This window comes from Esox lucius, chromosome 12, assembly GCF_011004845.1.
Source record: "Esox lucius isolate fEsoLuc1 chromosome 12, fEsoLuc1.pri, whole genome shotgun sequence".
Classification (NCBI taxonomy): Eukaryota; Metazoa; Chordata; class Actinopteri; order Esociformes; family Esocidae; genus Esox; species Esox lucius.
In genome coordinates, this window is record NC_047580.1 from 32,645,400 (window position 1) to 32,667,476 (window position 22,077).

Below are 22,077 nucleotides of genomic sequence, written 5' to 3' on the forward strand. Positions count from 1 at the left end.
TTTAACACATCCACTGGTGACATCACAGCGAGTCACAAGTGTGCCAGAGGACTGTAGGCCACGTCCTGAACGGCTCTCTATTCCTTATCCGATCTAGGACACACCCCATAATGTTATTTCTGAACCACTAATGAGCCACTACTGGAACTGAAATATTTATGGCTGTAAATCATTCACGGTTTCCATGGTTATACCATATTTCTTCTCTCTAATGTGAGAAAAGGGAAAAGGGTTTGTAAAAAAAAAAAACAGCGATCTGCAGTGTCAGTGTTGGATTATGATCAAATTCCAATTCCTATGACAGTCACATGCGAGGACGCTTTAATAATGTACCCTAGTCTATCAAAGCCACACCTCAAATGATGATATTGTCACACATGCTGTTGTTATTGAAACACTCTCTGGGGCCCGTTTCATTTTGTAAGAGCCAAAACAATTTAAGCAGCAAGATTTTTAATTGGATGTTTCAAATCCCCAAACTCTTCCACTCGATTGAAGCTACGTGTTTTGTTTTCACGTTTCAAATATATTTATTAAACAACGACATTGTTACGTTTCACAAACAAAAAAACACTGCGAGCTCCTTGGTTCACGGATGTTTTCTGCAGTTATTACAAATGCCACTTTGCAACACTGCAGAATATGGAAGAAAACACCTGGAGGGAGTTTTTTCCCCATTTGAACAGTAGTGTGATATATACACACCATCTCACACCATACAGTCCATACAACCCAGTGGCAGTAAGTAGACTTCTGCAATTGAATCAGCAATCGGTGAAATCAGAGCATTTCCCGACCATCCTCACTCACTGTTACCCTACATTTTATACTAATCAAGTCAGCACTGTTTGAGGTCCACCCAAGCAAGGCATTTGATTGGTTTCAACGTAATCATCACTGATTTACAATGGGTTTCCCGTCCCTATTTAGCAGGTTATTTTTTTGGGGGAGTTCCTAGTGCTTCTCATTAAACGGAGCCTTGTTTTTGACACATTTAATTTGAACCGGTCCAAGAAAATGTTCCTCGGACCTGCCGAGCTTATATAAGAGATGATTGTAGAGCGTCCAGTGTTGCTCTGGTGATCTGCACTGCAGCCCACTGATCACTGGGGCAAATTCTTGTTTGGGATTGAATCTGCCCCACTGCCATTCTGTCACAGCCTTTCCCCACAGTCCTATCTGATAAAACATGGAAAGAAGAGCCGCTGCCCCCAGAACTTAGAGATTATGGCTGAAACGGTTGTCAAACATACTGCGATAAAACACGAAAGCGCTGGGATCAAACACGCAATCTTTGGGAGCCAGAGGCAGCCATTAAATCTACTCTGCCATCACCCTTGGCTACTTCAGGGCAAACAGCTAGCTAACTTGCCATTAGATGACATTGTTTCTCATTTGAATAATATTTCAAAATATAGCAAAATATATTTTTATTTGTCAGAATAAATAACAAAGATTAAATGCCAATTTGATTTAACCTTCTCCTCACTTTTTTTTCTGAAGGAAACATTTTTGGGTTATTTTCATTTTACGTTGTGCAGACACAGTGGAGAAAGCACGAGGAGAAATCTGTTGCAGAAAGAGCTGTGGGATGGATTTTAATCTATGCTGACAAGTGCTACATGCAGAGGATGGACAAAATATCGAAAACACCTAACAATATATTAATATCAAGAACCTAACGAGGAGTAGAGCCACACTTTGCCTTCTGAGCACCTTCGATGGCCTCCCCAGCCACCCGATCTGAACCTTTTCGCGAAGTTCTGGGGTCCAGAGTGCCAAGTAGATTTCGCCTTCTTCATCGATTAAATAGCATTGCCACTTCCTGCTAGAGCTCCGCCTCCATTTGAAGACACGCCTCTGTGTGTTGTTATTGGACACGTTTAAACGATGACAAAAAAGTTACCCAGTAAGTCCCCTCCCAGAAGGCCACATTTTATTGGACCGTGCACAGTGGCACGTGTCATGTGACTTCTGGACTACTGCAACTCTTTTTTAAGGTTGGGGTCCCCATTTGCAACCCACCCAGAACGCCGCAGCCCACCTTGTGTCTACTCTCCCCCATGTCACCCCTGTCCTCCGCACACTTCTGTCCTGTGGAAGACTATAATAAGGAGTAGTCAGGGGAAATGCCCCATCCAACCTCCAGGCAATGCTCAAGCTCTACATCCCTACAGGATCTCCTACGGGAGGGCCACGCCCACACTCTGCCCTCAGCTTTTCCTTCGTCCTGGCGCCCAAATATGGAACCAGTATCCCCTTGGAGGTAGAACGCGTCCCTGTCCATTTAAAAAATAAAAAAAAGTTAAAACCTTAAATGTTTTAAGAGGATCTAAAATAACTCTGCTGTGTTTTTCCACAGTGTTTCTTTCTCTGAGAGATGAGCCACATGGAAATGGGCCTTGTCCCTGTAGCACTCAGCACACCTGCTCCCAAAATGAATATTTATGCTACAACCGCCCACCTACAACTTTATACCTCATTTTTTAAATGAGGGGACGAAGGCTGGAATTAAGTAGAGAGTTACGGTTATGTGTGTATGGATCTGTGTGTGGTTGTGCGAGAGTGTGAGTGTGTCATGGTGCACACACAGTAGACACTCCTTGAAAGCTGTTTGACTTGGAACAGTCTTGGGTTTTTTCCTTTGATGTGATTTTCAGGATAACCCTCCTAAAGGAACCACACGTCCTGTAGTTCACAGGGGATCAGTACTCATTACTCTTTAATATCAAATCCCAAGGCCAATTAGGTCCATAAATCTGACCTTGTGAGGCTGCCGAGGACCTGACAGCCTCATAAAGTACTAATATCTTTAGAGTTATAGCAGCTTGAATGATTTTTTTTATGGCTAAGAATAAATGTTAATTAACTAACTTATGGAAAGTTCCCACCATATATATTTATATTTATGTATATATTGTTATCACCTGTAGCTGCGGCCGAGGCAGCTGCTACACTTCTTGGGATCTAGACAGGAATAACAACAATAAAAGAATAAACATATATATAATGCACACAATCCTAACCATTTAGAAATTTAGCAGACAATACAGACTGACATGTTAAACATTTACACATATTTAATTTAGCAGATGCTCCCATCCAGAGTGACCCATTTAACATTTACACTTATTTAATTTAGCAGACGCTCCCTTCCAGAGTGACCCATTTAACATTTACACTTATTTAATTTAGCAGACACTCCCATCCAGAGTGACCCATTTAACATTTACACTTATTTAATTTAGCAGACGCTCCCATCCAGAGTGACCCATTTAACATTTATATTTATTACATTTAGCAAACGCTCCCATCCTGATTGACCCATTTAATATTTACACTTATTTAATTTAGAAGAATCTCCATGGCAGAAGTCACTGAGGTAGTCAAACAACTCCACAGTGGCAAAGCTCCGGCGATTGACGAGACCCGTCCAGAAATGTTGAAAGCTTTGGGTTTGGAGGGGATGTCTTGGATGACACGCCTCTTCAACATTGCGTGGGAGTCGGGGACAGTGCCTAAGGAGTGGCGGACCGGGGGACCAGAGGGTGTGTGCCAATTACAGGGGTATCACACTTCTCAGCCTCCCTGGGAAAGTCTACTTAAAGGTACTGGAAAGGAGGGTTCGGCAGATAGTTGAACCTCAGATTGAAGAGGAACAATGTGGATTCCGTCCTGGTCGCGGAACAACTGACCAGCTCTTTACTCTTGCAAGGATCCTGGAGGGGGCCTGGGAATATCCCCATCCAGTCTACATGTGTTTTGTGGATCTGGAGAAGGCATATGACCGGGTCCCACGGGAGATACTGTGGGAGGTGCTGCGGGAGTATGGGGTGAGGAGGTCCCTTCTGAGGGCTATCCAATCCCTGTACGTCCAAAGGGTAGAGCTGTGTTCGGGTTCTCGGTAGTAAGTCGGACTCGTTCCAAGTGGGGGTTGGCCTCCGCCAGGGCTGCGCTTTGTCACCAATCCTTTTTGTAACTTTGATGGACAGGATATCGAAGCGTAGTTGGGGTGAGGAGGGGTTGCAGTTCGTTGTGCTGGAGATCTCATCGCTGCTTTTTGCGGATGATGTTGTCCTGATGGCATCATCGGTCTGTGACCTTCAGCACTCACTGGACTGGTTCGCAGCCGAGTGCGAAGCAGTTGGGATGAGGATTAGCACCTCTAAATCTGAGGCCATGGTTCTCAGCAGGAAACCGATGGAGTGCCTCCTCCGGGTAGGGAATGAGGCGTTACGCCAAGTAAAGGAGTTCAAGTATTTGGGGTCTTGTTTGCGAGTTAGTGGACAATGGAGCGGGAGATTGGCTGGAGAATCGGGGCAGCGGGGGTGGTATTGCATTTGCTTTACCGCACCATTGTGACGAAAAGAGAGCTGAGCCGGAAGGCAAAGCTCTCGATATACCGGTCAATTTTCCTTCCTACCCTCACCTATGGTCATGAAGCCTGGGTCATGACCGAAAGAACAAGATCGCGAGTACAAGCGGCTGAAATGGGTTTTCTCAGAAGGGTGGCTGGCTTCTCCCTTAGGGATAGAGTGAGAAGCTCAGCCATCTGTGAGGAACTCGGAGTAGAGCGGCTCCTTCGCATCGAAAGGAGCCAGTTGAGGTGGTTCGGGCATCTGGTAAGGATGCTCCCAGGACATCTCCCTAGGGAGGTGTTCCAGGCACGTCCAGCTGGGAGGAGACCTCGGGGTAGGCCCAGGACTAGGTGGAGAGATTATATTTCGACACTGGCCTGGGAACGCCTTGGGATCCCCCAGTCAGAGCTGGCAAATGTGGCTCAGGAAAGGGATGTTTGGGGTCCCCTGCTGGAGCTGCTGCCCCCGCGACCCGATACCGGATAAGCGGATGAAGATGAAATGAGATGATAATTTAGCAGACACTCCCATCCAGAGTGACCCATTTTACATTCATACGTATCTAATTTAGCCAGTGCTCCGAATCTAGAGCAACCCGTTTAACATTTATATTTACCTTGTTTAACTGGCACTTCCTTCCAGACTGGCTCCTTTATCTCATTTAGAAGGCCTTCCCCTTCAGAGTGACCCATATAACATTAACATTTACCTCATTTAGAAGGCGCTTGTCTTCAGGGTGACCCATTTAACATTAACATTTACCTCATTTAGAAGGCCTTCCCCTTCAGAGTGACCCATTTAACATTTATCTAATTTCGAAGGCGCTCCTCTTCAGATTTACTTATTTAACATTTATCTAATTTAGCAGGCACTTCCTTCCAGAGTGACCCATTTTACATTTTAATTTATCTAATGTTAGCAGGCACTTCCTTCCAGACTGACCCATTTAACTTTTTCGTTTACCTCATTTAGTGTAAGCTCCCATCCAGAGTGACCTATTTTAAATGTGCGTAATTTAGCCGATGCTCCCATCCAGAGCGACCTGGATGCTCAAGATCATCACCCATCATAGTTGTTTCTTAGGGCAGGTAGTCTGGTTGTTAGGGCAACACTAAATGATAGGTTGCTTGATTGAATCTGAAATGTGAAAAATATGTTGCAGAGAAGAACAGTTCATCTGTCACTCTCCCCAGGATCTCCCTGCACCGCTTCAGTTTTTGAAAGGGTTTGGTTAACTTCTTAAAGTGAAATCTCGGGTTGGACTTTGTGCACAAAAGATAGGCCCTTTTGTAATCACATTACATGATAAAATATCAGTCTGTCTGTTCACAGTCCCCCATGTTTGGAAAGTGTGCTTTAAAAAAAAAAAAAGATAATAATCTTAATCTGGTTCTGTGTTTCTCCCAGCCTCTGTTCTGGACTTGGGGGAATGTAAAGAGATTATAGATTGCATGTCTTGTGTGGTACCGTGGACTGTCAGAACTGTGCAATGATAACATCCATCTTTTGTCAGCGTTTAGCACGAGATATTGACATGTATGTTATTGACACATCTGGGCCGTGTTGACAGCCCCTTGGGGAATTTAGACCATGCCATTTCATCCAGTACACACATAGAAACTTAAAACCGCCGATCCTTCCAAAGCTACCATGCTGAAATGAAATGAGGGGGGCCATTGAGGAATAAAGGACTGCCACTGATGTGAGCCATATTCAAGGACATATTTAGGTGATAGTCCCCTTAACAGCTTTGCGATAGTGATACCAACCGTTTCCATTCATGAATTTGGACGATGCTAATAACGTTTATTAGAGACTGGGACAGAACTGAATAATGGATTGTTTAAAGAATGACTGTGTGCCTGAAGGAACAACTTGGGTTAGGGGGATCGTCACCGAAATATGATCTTTGGACGAACTATCCCTTTAAGGCCGACATGGACTGACTGGGTCAGATCCTACAACAATCTATGTAAGGAAATCTGCATCCCATCCAAAACCTTTGTGTCACGCAGTAACAAGCTGGATTTCACTGGATAGCTTAGCTGTGATTAATAGGAGGACCTCAGGAGCATACACAGAACCCAATACTGGGAGTCTTCAGTCAGGAACTAGGATAGCCAGTTTAATAAAGTCGGGCTGGTGCAGTTCCTTAGTGAAGGATGTGGAACTGCATCAGGCAGATTACAAAACAACTGCTCCCTCGGCTGCAGGCAACCTCTCTTTGCTGAATAAACTAAACCGGTTCTACAGCAGGTTTGACACAGGGCCAGCCGTAGCCCTGAAAAACTCTCTGGGCCTCCCTATCCCACAGGAACCCAGTTCAGGTTCATACGTATTCTGTTTGCGTTGCCTCCGAAGGCCATATTCCCGGACTCAAAGTGGCGTGTTAAATCCGACAACATCAATAGTGGTTTATTCTGATCGATTTCTGACAAGCACAAGGCCCTGCCGGTTGGCTGCCCATTTCTGACGCTTTCAGGGAGGGAATGAGGATCGGTTATTCCGTTTCAAGTAAGATTGTCGGTGCATTGAGTCTCTGTGGATGCTTCATACAGTCTGCACCGTTTGTATGATGGTATTTTAGTTCACTACCTGCTACTGACAGCACTTTTATTTTGCTAAGGACATTTACATCTACTCAGAATTGCACCTGTCATGTTGCTGTTAGCACAGGTCAATTTAGGCTCAGAATCTTCATTCATATCCAATGGGTGTTTTGAGCATGTACTGAAAGCCAGTGGGATATGTTTGAGTATCCTTTACATGTATCTAAAGTAGACAGCACCAATTTAGATATTTAAATTTCCAGTATTTGCGTGTATGTAGGAGCAGAGGGATGTGGGGGTGTGTTTTCAGTTAACAGCTCGGCGTTGGCTTGGCCATGAGCGTTGTGTCTCTGTGTTACATATGCCCGGTTACTCAGAGCCACAGCCAGGGAGGCCGATCTTTCAGATGACAGGCACAACAAAGCCTGTTGATTCTTCCCCTGTAGAGGATTTGCCTCTATACAGTACCTCCTGCTAGGTCTGACTCTGGGGAGGTAGCCCTGTCCTGAATCCCCCTGGGACTGCTGATACCGCTAATTTCTCTTCTCCGGGTGTTCTGCTGGTGGACGGCGCGATACTTGGGTTGTAATGCTGATGTCGTCAAATATTATTAATTGAATGAATCGGTGGCCCGTGGTTTATTGAAATATGGGTAAAGTATGGGTGGCGTGTCTGAGGGGAGGGCCTTGGCCAATGCCTGGCTCACGGTCCTCGACCCCTGACTGTCAAAACTGAGTCTGCTGAAGGAGGGGCTGCTGGACTGAGGCATTTCCTGTCAATCTCACGTCCCAGTGCCGCTTTCATCGAGCATCATCTGTCTCTGTACTAATGTGGCCATTAACTGTCCAAGTCATTCTCAGAATTCTCCCTGTTTTTGAATTCATTTTGCTTTCCCGACCAGTTCTAGCACGTGCAGCAGATTTACCGCGTGCGGCAGCTCAGAAAAAAAAAGCATCTCCAAGACAACCGGATTTGTTTTAATGAGTCCATTCTCAGCTACTTCATCTGGGGGTTTCCGAGTCTGTAAAAGAAAACAACCTTCTAAAAATGAACATCCAGTAATTATAGAGCAGGAGAACAGCACAGATCAATCATGACCAAAAAACATAGATATCTGAACAGCTTCTTGCTGTGACCTTTACCAGAGGCTAATAAGGCTTATGATCGCCACATCACAATTGTAAATTACATAGCTGCACTACCCTGCACTCTGTCCACCAGGCATCTAGACTGAGCCTGTGAAGGTGGAAACCTGTAAACCTGTGTGTATGAAATGGTCTCTGCAGTCCTTCTTCAGTAGATCATCATGTAGCCATCTGTCGCCGCGTAGCCGCACGTCATCTTTGCGTAGCAATGTTGTCAACAGATGGCATCGCCATTACGCCAGAGTCTAAGTATGCGTTAATATAGTCGGCAAACAAAGTATATCCTGATTCAGATTTTTGTCATGACCTAGGGTTTGTCTACTCCAAGTTGCTCGATGTCTTTATGTCATCATCTCAATGTTAGGCTACTGGTTAGTAACAGGCTCATGATGCTAACAGAGGCATCACCCTGAAACACTGACTCACTGACTTACCCTGAAACACTGAATCACACTGACTCACCCTGACTTACCCTGACTCACCCAGACTCACTGACTCACCCTGACTCACTGACTCACCCAGACTCACCCTGACTTACCCTGACTCACTGACTCACCCAGACTCACCCTGACTCACTGACTCATCATGACTCACCCTGACTCACTGACTCATCATGACTCACCCTGACTCACCCTGCAGTGGTGGACATTGACTCCCTGACTGGAAGGATTTATTTTCGTCTCCTGTGCTGGGCTCCACTGATACATGTGTGTGTTTTATGCATGTGTGTTTTGTGTGTGATTAATGCTAGTGTTTCGTGTGTGATTTATGCTTGTTTGTTTTGTGTGTGATTAATGCTAGTGTTTCGTGTGTGATTTATGCTAGTGTTTCGTGTGTGTGTTTTATGCATGTGTGTTTGGTGTGTGATTTATGCTAGTGTTTCATGTGTGTGTTTTATGCATGTGTGTTTTATGCTAGTGTTTTGTGTGTGTGTTTTATGCATGTGTGTTTTATGCTAGTGTTTTGTGTGTGTGTTTTATGCTTTTGTGTGCGACTGTGCGCACATCTCTCCTGCCTCTTTCTCTACTGGTAACAAAAGGGGGAGAGAATGGGAAAGGGAGATAGTGACAGTGTGTGTGTGTGTGTGGTTGTGTGTGTCTGTGTGTGTGTCTGTGTGTGTGTCTGTGTGTGAGTGAGTGTGTCTGTGTGTGTGTTTGTGAGTGGGTGTGTGTGTGTGTGTGTTTGTGTGTGTGTGTTTGTGAGTGGGTGTGTGTCTGTGTGTGTGTGTGTGTCTGTGTGTGTGTGTGTCTGTGTGTGTTTGTGAGTGGGTGTGTGTCTGTGTGTGTGTGTGTGTGTGTACCATGGTGCTGGTGCATGAAATCTCTGCAGTCTCCCTTTATCACCAGAACAGACCTGATACAGTGATACTGTGCCTGAATATGGAGATGAAGTCAAGTTTAAGAAACAATGAAACACTGCCAACACAGAGAGAGGTGGCTGCAGTTCTTGGAGGGAGGGGCTGGGGAGGCAAGGAGGAGGGAGGGGCTGGGGAGGCAAGGAGGAGGGAGGGGCTGGGGAGGCAAGGAGGAGGGAGGGGCTGGGGAGGCAAGGAGGAGGGAGGGTGAAGCAGAATACACCTTATTGACGTTCACCTTATTGACTTTTCCCAATGGGGAATAAATGTTGGGAAAAGGTTTGCGTTTGAAAGGGGAGGTAGGGACGGAAGTAGAGAGGAAGAGTGGGAGGTTGGGGCATCATCAGAAAGGAAAGATGGAGGGATGAGGAGTGAAGGTGTAGAAGGGGTATCGATCCGTCTTTTCTTTTCGCCGATACTTTCACCTCTGCACGTTTCTTTTCAAGAGATACACACAGACACACTGGCATTTCTGTCCTCACAACGTGGAAGTGTCGGGTACCTAAGCAATGGCACAGCTAAAACCAAACTCCTCGTCATTCTGGTTTCTCTGGTTCATAACATTAGCATTATAAACAAGAAGTACAAGCATTTTATGAGAATATTATACAAGCAGGGCAGGGGAATATTTAGCCAGTGCTTATTACAAAATTATAGAAAGAACCAAACGCCTGTGTAAACAACAAAGGCGTCGGCACAAACGAAATAACAAACACTCTCTCCTCAGCTATAAGCGTGTGGTGACGAAGCAGCGGGCAGCTGTGGCGGTGGTGGTCTGCTGGACCGTGGCCTTCATAGTGGGCCTCACCCCGATGCTGGGATGGAACAATCTCTGGAGGTATTTATCTCCAAACGACCGTATTGTGTTTGCTGTTGTGTCATCCATCAACCAGCTGTCTACAGTATCCTTGTCTGCGTTGATGTATGAGGAAGCAAAACTAGTCCGGGAGCAATGTTGTTTCGGTAAAGTTATAGTGGTTTGGTTCTAATCCCTGCGTGACAGTGTCCTTATAATAATGAAATAGTAACTGGGCCCTCATCAGCTGTTGAGTTTATAGTATTATGGTGGCATTATATTCTAAATGCCTTTTGAAGTTGTTTTGTTTGGTTTTGCTCCCAGTTTCAAAATGAAAAATGCTATCTCACCCTCTTTCTGTCCCTGTATATGTATGTTATATTATCTCTCACACTCTCTTTGCGCCTCTCTGCAGACTGCAGCAGAACGGCTCGCTGAAAGATGATCTGATCATCACCTGTCAGTTTGAGAACGTCATCAGTATGGACTACATGGTCTACTTCAACTTCTTCGGCTGGGTATCGTAACTCTTTTCCTTCTTTACCTCATATATTTCTTATCGTAAAAACGGAAGCCCGAGATGCCCGATGTCTCTTAAATTTACGGGAATATCCTCCGTTACCACAGAACGAGTGAGGCAGGGGAAAACAACACTGCATTTCTAACTGCACCTTTTTGGCCTAGCGGACCGGAGTAATGATGTCTGCTACTTCACAGGTGTTGCCTCCATTACTTCTGATGCTGCTCATCTACGCTGAGATCTTCTACATGATCCACAAACAGCTCAATAAGAAGGTACCTGTCCAGATAGACAGAGGATGGTGGGGATGAAGTAGTCCAGTGGCTATTCGTTTGACACGCCGTTTCTAAAAAAGATCAGATTGACTGGCCAACACGGCTGCCGTATTGGTTCGGGGGGGGGTTGGGGGGGTGTTGCAGCCCGCGGGGTCTGTGTATTGAGGCAACGGTGATTAGTGTCCTCAAATAATAACCTGCGTACTAAAGAGATGGTGGTATGTCTTCTGGCAGGCCTGCACCACCAGCCACGCCGACCCCAACCGGTACTACGACAAGGAGCTGAAACTCGCCAAGTCGTTGGCCTTGGTCCTCTTCCTGTTCGCTGTCAGCTGGCTCCCCCTGCACGTCATCAACTGCATCACGCTGTTCTGTCCGACCTGCGACAAACCCCTGTTTCTCCTCTACATCGCCATCCTGCTCACGCACGGCAACTCGGCCGTCAACCCCATCGTCTACGCCTTCCGCATCAAGAAGTTCCGCGACGCCTTCCTGAAAATATGGAAGCAGTACTTCTGCTGCAAGGACGGCCCGGCCATGCTGACCCAGACCAGTGAGAAGGGCAGGAAGGAGGACGACAACCCGAACGGGAACAGGAATCCCAAGCTGCTGCCGCCGACCGGACCGGCCGAGGTCGAAGCACCCTCCCCTCAGAGCAACGCCCTGCCGCCGAAACCCCCAATGGAGCACAACAACATCTAAGTGACCCCCGGAGGAGGCAGAGTTTCTACCCTTCCTTGTTTGCCCCAGGAACGGAAGTCCCGCGCGGATGTGTCGGCAGAGGGACAGCGGTTGACTGGATTCGACGGCGTCGTCATTGTTATCTTTCATGAATGTGTAGCGGCCAGCCTGGGGGTGGGGTGGTGGGGGGGGGGGGTGGTGGGGGTGGTGGGGGGGGGGGGGTGTTGGGGGTGGTGGGGGGGGGGTGCCTCCTGGGGCAAAGGCTTGAGGGAACCCTTTCAGAAGAACCACGTGCCGCCATGCGTGTTGTCCACACGTGATCTCTGAAAACGTGCGCTCTTTCCTTAAGGGGCTAGCGACAGGTTTAGGGATGTTTGTGCGTTTCAGGGAGGTTAAGGGTTTGAATGGTGAAACCAGGGTAATGTAAGGGTTAAACGTGCAATAGTGTTAGTCTTCGTGTTCATGAGACGGACATCTTTGTAACAAACGGAATTGAAGACTGAATTTTGACTGACAGCTGACACTGTCAATGGGGTGAAAAGGCCAGTGGGTGTTTTTGAAGTTCGAAGGTATCTGATCCTTCAGATATCCTTCAGGGGACAACGTGTGCGTAGAGCTTCGAGGTTTGGTTGATCTACGTCAGATTGTCGTAGTAATTATTATAGAAAAATAACAAGTGACTTAAAGGGTTGCAGATGTTCCAATTACCCAACAACAAGGTTCGTCTTCATAGGTTTCATTAAGGCGTATTGGTTTGAGCTGGCTAACGCCAAACATGAATGTAATGTTAATGTAAATGTGAATTCAACGTAGCTGAAGGTAGCAGTGGGTCAGCTGTGGAGTAAACACCAATCTCATGATTCGGGGATCTTAAGGCACAAGAAGGACAGGAAGGAGACAGCGCTGCCCTCCTCTTCTTCACCCTGCTAGGATGTGTACACATTAGGGAGGTATCGGCCCTGATGCAACAGTTTTGTAATCCCTCAAATGAAAACCCCCTCGTTCCCTCTAATGCTGATCCGTTACCGAAAAAAAGGGATGGAATTTGGCTGGGTTTAAGCTGGATGGAGAGATAGAAAGGAGGGAGAGAGGGAAGGAGAAACTGGGGGTAAACGGGCTGGGCGGCTGCAGCTCTGCATTCCATCGTTCCAACTGAGGGAGCTTCTGAAGAAGACTCTACCTAGCCCTTTGGTTTCGGGGCTGTGTCTGTGTGCGTGAGTGGCTGAGGCTCTGGGCACACAGTTTCTGGGGAGGGCGGCATCTTTAACGAGAGAGGAGAAGCTCTTAAGACACATTTATCCCTCTTTCGGCAAAAGCCTTGGGAGATAAAGGGATGCTTCACTTGCCCGGCTTCTTGATCTCATCCCATCTGGTCTCCCCTTGCACTCTGAAGAAAGTCGTGTGGCAGCATCCTAAATGACGGCGTGTCCCCTAAATAGTGGACAACACGCAGGCGGGCATTTGGGACCGCGGCTTACACTAATCTTATCAAAGACTGCGTACCACTTAACAGGGCCACTTCCACGGTCTTAATCAGCATTTTAATTTGCATGGACAGCTCGTCTGGTCGAGGATTTACAAGGCCCAGAACAGGAAAGAAAGCCAACATGGAGATTGGGACTTTATCTTTTAATACAACATTACTGAGTCCATCCGAATTGTTTAGCGTCATTTTGCATAATGCTTTGCTTGGACAGGTTCCTGCCCCCCCACACACATGCTACGTGGGATGGAAATTAAGGATTTAGGTCATTGGCCTCCTGGGGTAGTTAGTCACATTTACTACTATCTCGTGTGAAGAAGCCTTTCCTGGGGCTAGTGGACCCCCCTCAACTCCTGTCCCTGATCACAGCGGCACACACTCCCTGGTCCATGGTGATGATGGGCATGTCGAAGTCTACTGTACATGTGCACAGGTGTGTTACATAGACGCCATTTCCGCAGGGGAAATCTGATGAACAAGGCGCGGGGGGGGGGGGGGCGGGGGGGGGGACACCGACACGGCGCAGAGAGGGAGGGGCGCCCGTCGGTCCGTGTGGTGATTTGTTTAATCAGTTCAACTGACGTTATCGGAACAAACATTTAATTGTGTGAGCCAAGACGGCTAGCATAATGGGATCATGAATAGGAACACTTGAAATAGCCATGGAAATGACTGCACACCAGGGAGGCTTTGTGATTGGGACCCGTGAGTTAACCGGTCAAATAGAGCGTGTTTAGTCAAGGGAACTCCATCTAAACAATGGAAAGGTCATGGAAATGCATGGGGGACAGACACTGTGGGTGTCTGGGCCAGACTGCAGGAATGCCCTCTCCATGTTTAGTTCTGTTGGACATTTGTGAGTCGGTTTATATAAATCTTAAAGGAGTTTAATGAAATGTTGGCGCGTATGATTTCTTTGATTGTGCTGTTTGCTTACGTTTGTACACTGACCTCTTTACTGCATCTAATGCAAGGGTTGAAGGTTACAAGCCTGGTCCATTTCTTCCTATTTCTTATTATATTTCTTTCCTGCCCATACTGTATCAGAGGGACTAATGCTGGGCAGTGGGTGGGTGACAATCTCTGTACATACAACACTGGGACATGATGTCTACAGAACTCTAATGATAATCATAATCACTTAACAGTTTTCACATGAAGATGTTTAACCTCCATGAAGGCGAGTCAAAGGAAATCAGGAACCCTTATTTACCGAGCAGATCTAGGATCTGTGCTAATTTAGCCTCATGGCTGATTATATTTAGTTTGTTGTTAAAGGCAAAACTGATCCTAGATCAGAACTGCTTCCTTTGTAAATACAGGCCCATGTGTTTGCCCAAGGGTCATGGGAAAGCATTACATCAAAATCACCTATAATTGTATGTCAACATACTGATGAGATGTGTATTTATGGGCTTGTTGTACATAATACCACAGTTGGAGTTATTAAACAAAATTACTGAATAAAGGTGTTTTTATCTTTATTTATGTTCTTCAAGGGAATAATTAACGTTATTTTACCGCCATGTTGCTGTTGTACCTCTGTACATGCAGGTAATTATTCACAGAATGGTTGGGTTACATTATGTTTCCTACGGTAGAGTAGTACTAACAACAAACCTTCAACAACCTGCTGAAAAGCAACTTTTTGGGGTAGGTTTAGATGAAGATTTATTGTAAGGGTTAAGTTTAAGGATTGGTTTAAGGATAGAGTAAGGGTTAGAGTTAGACTTAGTAGATAGTAAAAATGTAATTATAGTCCGTAGATAATCTGTAAAGCATCTACAGACACACCTTTGGGAGTTTCAAAATAAACTGTTACAGACGGTTGTGTTGAGTTCTTACATTCAGTATGTCCTTAAAAATCAGCACAGACGCTTTCTGTGGAGGCACTTGAGCCTAACCGCTCCTGTCAGTCACCCTGGATGAGAGCATCTGCTAAATCCGTAAAATGCAGTGAAAAGAATCGTCTCGTCCACTGCTCACTGCTTGTCCCCTTTAACCGCATTTACCAACGCGTCAAGTTGCAGAGGATTTCCCTCCTGTCTATCCCCGATGAGTCTTGCATGTAGATTCAGTGAAGAGGCAGCTGCCGTGACAATGTTTTGACAGTGTGGGCAAACGTTACGTTGAAAATGTGGCACAAAAGTTTCCAAATACAAGATGGGCTGTGTAGGTCAAGCCAGAACATTGACACCGTCGCAAACCCCAACAAAGCTCACAGGTTGTTTCTACACGGCCAAAGGCCTATTGTCTAAACCCAGCCGCTGGTCTGTTTCTCCCCTCGTATCAACCCACTGTGAAACCTTCGTCGGAAACACACACTGGCCTGGAGGCAACGAAAAGCGCATACAGTCGCATTTTCAAAGGGTTATAAGAGGCATTCAAAACCACATCCCTGTTGGTGTAAGCATTGCCAAGCAGATGTTAGCATCGGTCAGCGTTCCCCGACTCAACCACAATCAACAGCAAAACAGGATAACGCTAAGTGAAATTCTGTGGCTCAGAAGCCCTGTAGTAGGCCTGTATTGGTTATTTACCAATATGCAATACAGCAAGGCAGCGGTCTGGACACTCGGTTGCTTCTGAGATAAGCGGTTTTGCTCAGCTCAGTAGTCCGACTCTAAGCGTATGTGTTTGTGTGTGACCGAACGCAAACTGCCTGTGGTATTTTTAGAAGATATCTGGACCTCCTTGGCGTGAGGACGACGCCTCCTCCAGCTGTGTTGCCTTCTCCAGTCCAACAGTTCAGCATATGTTTGTTTGTGATATCTGCGGGCTAAAACGCTAGTCTTTTGTCACGAAAACGCATTGTTGGGGAACAAGGTTTGACAGCTTGATTGAACCATGCAACGCAGTAGATATGCTGTGATTGAGTGGCTTTGGTGGGTCCAGAAGGGGAGGCCCGTCATCCGGGTATTGTACTGGTTCAACACTGGGCAGCGTCTCTGTCTTTCCCCACTTTCTCCAATCCATAAAGCATAAAATGACAGAAAATAATACAAAAACAAAGTACTGCGGTTCAATAGGTTTTATTGTGGCAATCGGTCTGCTTCTCCACATTACAGTTTTATGTACTAGATTTTCCAAAAACTATAGAAATATGTCTCGAAACTCACATTAAATTGACAAAACCCCAGAAATATACACACAACTAAACAGTATACTCAAAACCATGTTATCTGGAATCTAAATGAAACATTCCCCTCGAATGTCACACAAAAGCATCCAATACAATGACACAATTGAATGCACATTGCACAAGTGGTTTTGGACAGGTATAGGGTTATAGTCCTCAAGATAACAGATTATTCTCAGCATCCTGTATCTGACCTGGATCAGAGATTTTCACCAACTTCGCAGGCTATATTTTCTGAATGTCTGTATACCTTTAAATGCCAGTGTCGACTGTTCTTGAGATTTAGTCTACCATCATCAACTGGTGCAGGCAGAAAGGAGGTGTGATTTGGGACACGCCTTTGCTTTCTTATCTTGGCTGTCCTTCCCAAGCAAAGGCCTTCTGTTTCGGGCAAAGTGTGGATATCGCATTCAAAGTAAATAGTAACCGAAGGATAAGTGAGCGGTGAAAACAACAGCCGTGAACCCTCCTTAATTTGCACCCAACATATAGTGCTTTGACATAGAATAGGCTTATGTGCAGTGTTCTATATGGGAAATAGTGTTCCATTTGGAACACACATTAGTGTTGCCAGGTAAGGGAAGGTGCCCCTTTTATGTCAACATACCTGTGGTCCTTGAGACTGTGATAGCGCGAGTGTAAACCAGGAAACAGACCCGGCAGACTTAGGAAACATTTTACTTCTTTCAACCATCTTGATTATAGTACGCCCTTTTTTCTGAGGTAAAATATAACATTTCATTTAGTCCATAGTGAACGGATTACCTTCACACCAAGAATTAATTAGCATTATGTAGCCTATCAATGTCCTTTGTAAAAGCCCCCATGTTATTGTAGATAGACTGCAGATCGATAGCTTCTGAATAAAGATATGCCTCTGTTGTTGGTAGCCGTCTGCCTCTTAGAGATATCTACCACCCTGCTCTGTCGTCTTAGAGCCAGGAGCTCCACAGCTGGCTTCATGTGGCGCTGGTCCCACACGGGACATAGCGCCCTCTGCTGGTCATCAGTATAACATACAGAAAGAACGCCGCACACTCAGTCCCAAGGTAAATTAAGAGTTTCAAACCCTCGCCGCAGCAATCCCAGTTTACCGGATTCGGCAGCTCAGACCAGCGGAGCGCCCGGGGCCACAGTAACTGCAGTTCTGTATGGTCCAACAGAAATCGGTGTGGTGGTGGTGGTTCCACTTTACAGATTCCACTTTTACAGAAGCCCGGTCAAGCAGGAGAACCAAGGCTCAGATGTCAGGCTAGCCCAGAGACACATAGAAGGTATCAGCTGGATCTGCTTTGGCAGAGAAAAAAAGTTTGTTGGATAGCTAAAGGGCATCTGGTCACAGCACGTATTGGCTTGGTATAGTCGTATTTCATCCAATCCACAGATGGAGAGGACTAGGGGTTGCAGCGGCTCCTGCTGTCTAGTAGCTGGTTCTGTTTCAGCCTGGAGGCAAGGTCAGGAGGTCCCGCCCACACAGCTCGGTCAGTTGACTCAGGTTGGGCAGGTAGAGAGAGTCATCAGGCCAACAGCTGGGACCACTCCTCCGGTTCCAGATCAGCTTCCACTATGAATGACTGTCCAAAACTGTAAACACACTTCTCAAAACACCATACTGAAAAAAAACAGGCTTCTCACACAAAACCAAACAGTACAGTCTTGGGCTTGCTGATGAATACAGAATCGTCAGCACAGTAGTCAGATTTACAGTAAGTACTCTATTTTTATTTCTGAAAATCCCAGCAATTGATGCAACTGTAATCTTGGTAATCTTGGTGTTCTGATAGACTCAGACCTCACGTTTAAGTCATATCAAAGCTGTCGCCAAAACAACATTCTATCATCTAAAACATATAGCCAGAATCAAAGGGCTTGGTGTCCCAAAAAGACCAAGAGAAGTTATTTATCTCTAGTAGGGTTGACTACTGTAATGGCCTCAACTGAACTCCCAAAAAAGACTGTAAAACAGCTGCAGCTCATTCAGAATGCTGCTGCTAGAATGTTAACTAGGACCAAGAGAACAAAGCACATCAGTCCGGTTCTTTAATCTGTGCATTGGCTTCCATTCAGTTACAGAATAGATTTCAAAGTTGTGCTTTTAGTTTATAAATCTCTGAATGATTTAGGACCCGAATACATTTCTGATATGTTTGAAGAATATAATCCGAGCAGGGCTCTTAGATCCATGAACACAGGTCAGCTAGTAGAGCCCAGAGTCCAAACTTAACATGGAGAAGCTGCTTTTAGCACTTATGCTGTACACAACTGGAATAAACTACCCGAAGATATTAGACGTGCCCCAAACATATACATTTTTAAATCCAGGTTAAATCAATCAATCAAATGTATTTATAAAGCCCTTTTAACATCAGCAGATGTCACAAAGTGCTTTTACAAAACACCTGGCCTTAAACCCCAAGGAGCAAACAACAGTAGTGTTGAATTTCAGTGGCTAGGAAAAACTCCCTAAGAATGCCAAAATGTAGGAGGAAACCTAGAGAGGACCCAGGCTCAGAGGGGTGACCAGTCCTCTTCTAGCTGTGGCAGGTGAACATATTGAGATTACAATTGTAATAATTAATACATGCGTGTGGGTTGAGTCCAGAGTCTATTTAAACTTAGTCCAGGTAGGAAAAGGAAGGGACAACACGGGGGGGGGGGGTGCACAGTGGCAGCTGAAATCGTCAGGCATCGTCTCGATCTGCAACACAACCAGGAGGACTCTGGACAGGGACAGCAACAGGTCCCCCAAGCCAGGTACTCCGCAGATGTGGGCCAGGACCTCATGCCCTCCTAAGTTCAAAACGGGAGGAGACAGGGGAAATTCAAAAAATGCATTCCTCATATCAACAAGGATTTATAGTGGAGACGGAGAACTTAGTGAAGAAGGAGAACTGACCCAATCTCCCCCAGCACAATAAAAACACTTCTCTTCTCACGTGCCTATGACTGAGCACTTAAACTTAACCACACTGTTTAGCCTTATAGCTTCCTATGTTTTAATCCCATTTTTAATCTTTATATGTTTTCTTATTGTATTTTTTATTATTATGATGTTTTCATTTGTTTTGATGTTTTCATTTGAGTATTTGTTTTTTATGTTATTGTATTTTTATATTTTTATTTTTATTTGTAAAGCACATTGAATTGCTTCGATGTATGAATTGTGTTATATAAATAAATGTGCTTGCTTGCTTGCTAAAGAGGTCATGGGCCTGGTTTCACTTCATCTCCCTCGTCTACCTCCTCTCAATCTTCCTCTTCCTTTTCCTCTCTCTCTCTGATGATGTCATCCACCGTTCCAAAACACATTTGTTCCAAAATTCCCGCCAACATCCTGATTGTCATTGACTAATTATGCTTGTTTACACATCGCAACTGTTGACAGTGATACGATTGCGATGATGAGAGTTTTGTTGTTGAATGGTAGTGTTTTCTGCCTAAAACAAGAATTTAGCAAATGGTGTTCATATAGTTCAGTTTTAGTGTGTTTGAAATAAAAATAAAAACTGTAAATAACCTCTATATTGGCTCCTATTCCATTGAATGAGTAAGTATAGCATAATTCTTACATAATTGTCCATAAATAGACACACAACTTTGAAGGGTTTTTTTTTTATGTCAAAATTCTGATGCTCTGGAGCACATTCAGTGGCAAGACTTCTCCGGGTTTGTTTACATCAGACATAACATTCATCATCAAACCATCCATCCACCCCCAGAGCCACAAAAAAAATTCAATAAATATAGTTTACCTCTAAAAATACCCTAATTTCCACTTCCCCAGAGCTACTGCCCACGAAGAAACGTGAGTAACCTGCATTAAGTTCAAGTTGAATGTTTGTTACAGTATGTTTGTGGTTGGAAAGCATCAGCCTCTTAGTTTATGGAGAGAAACAGCAAAGCTTCATTTGAGCCAGTCTCACATAGTAAAGGAAAGGTAAATTGACACGCAGTTTATAATTAATGCGCGGGGGGGGGGGGGGGGAGAAAGGAGTGTTTGGAGTGGACACTACAAACCTTTAAAAAGAAAAGTTTACCCTGAATTGGTAAAAAAATGTAACTCTGAATATTGTTTATAGTTCCTGCAACAACACAGCAGTCAAATTAGGATTTTTTTCCCACAGTGCCATACTTCAGCGACCAGCGGAGCCCGTACTGCTGGCCAAAACCCTGTTGTTTGTTTGTCGGTGTCCAATATCAAGTGGCCATATTGAAGCGAATTAGGCAAAAAAGCTTCCTTTCATGCCAGTGACACACAAATGTGTATTCAACAGATGTTACACCACCAGCAGATGTTACACCACCAGCAGATGTTACACCACCAGCCAGCAAATCTGCTGAGTCCAAGATAAAGCTCTCATGCAGCATTCCAGCAGAGTCCTTGAGTGTCAACTAACCCCCTTGTCCTTACAATCAGAGAAGCCTGAGATGTTGAGACACAACCGCCTAAGCGTCCCAATGAAAACACCACATAGTACAGAAACACAAACGGGGGGTGATAATTGCCTCCATAGACATGTCTGAACCAAAGTTCTACAGTTTCTGGTCAGGGGCACCTGACTCACTTCCCCCCAAGATATCAGCTGTCTGCTTCGAGGTAGACAGGCGGGAAATTCCCATTTCCTGTTCAAACAATTCCCACCGCCCAAACCGTGTTTTTTTGGGATATATACTATACAGCGCATATCTAACAGTGAGCAGTGTTGGGGAGGTTTCTGAAACTGCTTCCGCAGGCTTTGGGACAAGGAGCAGCGTTGGGGAGGTTTCTGAAACTGTATACGCAGGCTTTGGGACAAGGAGCACGAAGCACTTTTTAAAAGCACAACATTGTTAAAACAATCACAGCGTGTTTTTTATGAAGAACAAAAAAACAAAACAAAACAAAGCTAGAAAACCTCTCTTTAAAAGGCTACAAAGGCGTCGCCCTTCAACGCCCCAAAGCAAACTTAAAATAACCATTAGTGGAATAATATTTGGAGCCATGGGGTCCAACTGTCTTTCTGTCTATCTCGCTCTCTGGCAGTCTCTCTGACTCTTTGGTTGTCATTTTCTCAGGCTGTCTCACTCTCTCTCTCTGTGTGCGTGTGTCTCTCTCTCTCTCTCTGGCTGTCTCTCTGTGGATGTCACTCTCCTTTCTCTCTGTGGATGTGTTCCTCCTCTTTGCTTTACCCTCTCTCACATTATTTCTCCCTCCCTGTGGCTGGCTCTGTACAGACTCTGCCGGGTGACAGAGGAACACACCCATAAAGCCCACCATTTTATATCTGTACATAATTACGCTTTAACTGCTGTGGTGAGAGATGGCTGTCCATAAATCTACCACGGGTCCCGGTAGCCTTGCCCAAGATTTGGAGCCAGATCCTGGGCAGACAGGATAAGGCCTCCACCACCTTTTTGGTACTATGGCCACCAGTCAAACAAACCAGGCCTGCTTTTCAGACATACAAGAAGACAGACACACTTCATTAGCGGTCTCTCTGTCTCACATTGATCTGTGCTGAAGTGACAAAGGTTTGAGGAAAAGTGAGGTTCGATTTAATCATCTCATTTATAGTTCCATGTGCAGTATAGAGGGTACACCTTTTTAAATGCATCCATTTTGTATATCTTCGTTTGACATGATGCAGTAGTGTGCATACACTTTTCTTTTCCAATAAATGTTTTCGGTACCAGTATAAACTATAAAAAAAATGCATAGATGCAATCAGGGACACTACAGGTTTGTTTAGTTTCGGCCATTTTGGACTGGATGTGTAATACATTGTTTGTATGTGCCT

General features: G+C 45.2%; 1 protein-coding gene across 4 annotated transcripts in view; it reads left to right on the forward strand.

Moving 5' to 3' along the window:
- The window catches only part of adora1b (adenosine A1 receptor b), a 46,927-nt gene extending 35,082 nt beyond the window's left edge, over nucleotides 1-11,845 (forward strand). For all 4 annotated transcript variants that reach the window (XM_020051441.2, XM_020051442.2, XM_020051440.2 and 1 more), the window contains 4 exons: nucleotides 10,134-10,244; nucleotides 10,618-10,720; nucleotides 10,920-10,997; nucleotides 11,232-11,845. In XM_020051441.2, the coding sequence (XP_019907000.2) occupies nucleotides 10,134-10,244; nucleotides 10,618-10,720; nucleotides 10,920-10,997; nucleotides 11,232-11,699 (760 nt within the window). In that variant the 3' untranslated portion in view covers nucleotides 11,700-11,845. The remainder of the gene's footprint in view (nucleotides 1-10,133; nucleotides 10,245-10,617; nucleotides 10,721-10,919; nucleotides 10,998-11,231) is intronic.
- The last annotated feature ends 10,232 nt before the right edge of the window (nucleotides 11,846-22,077 follow it).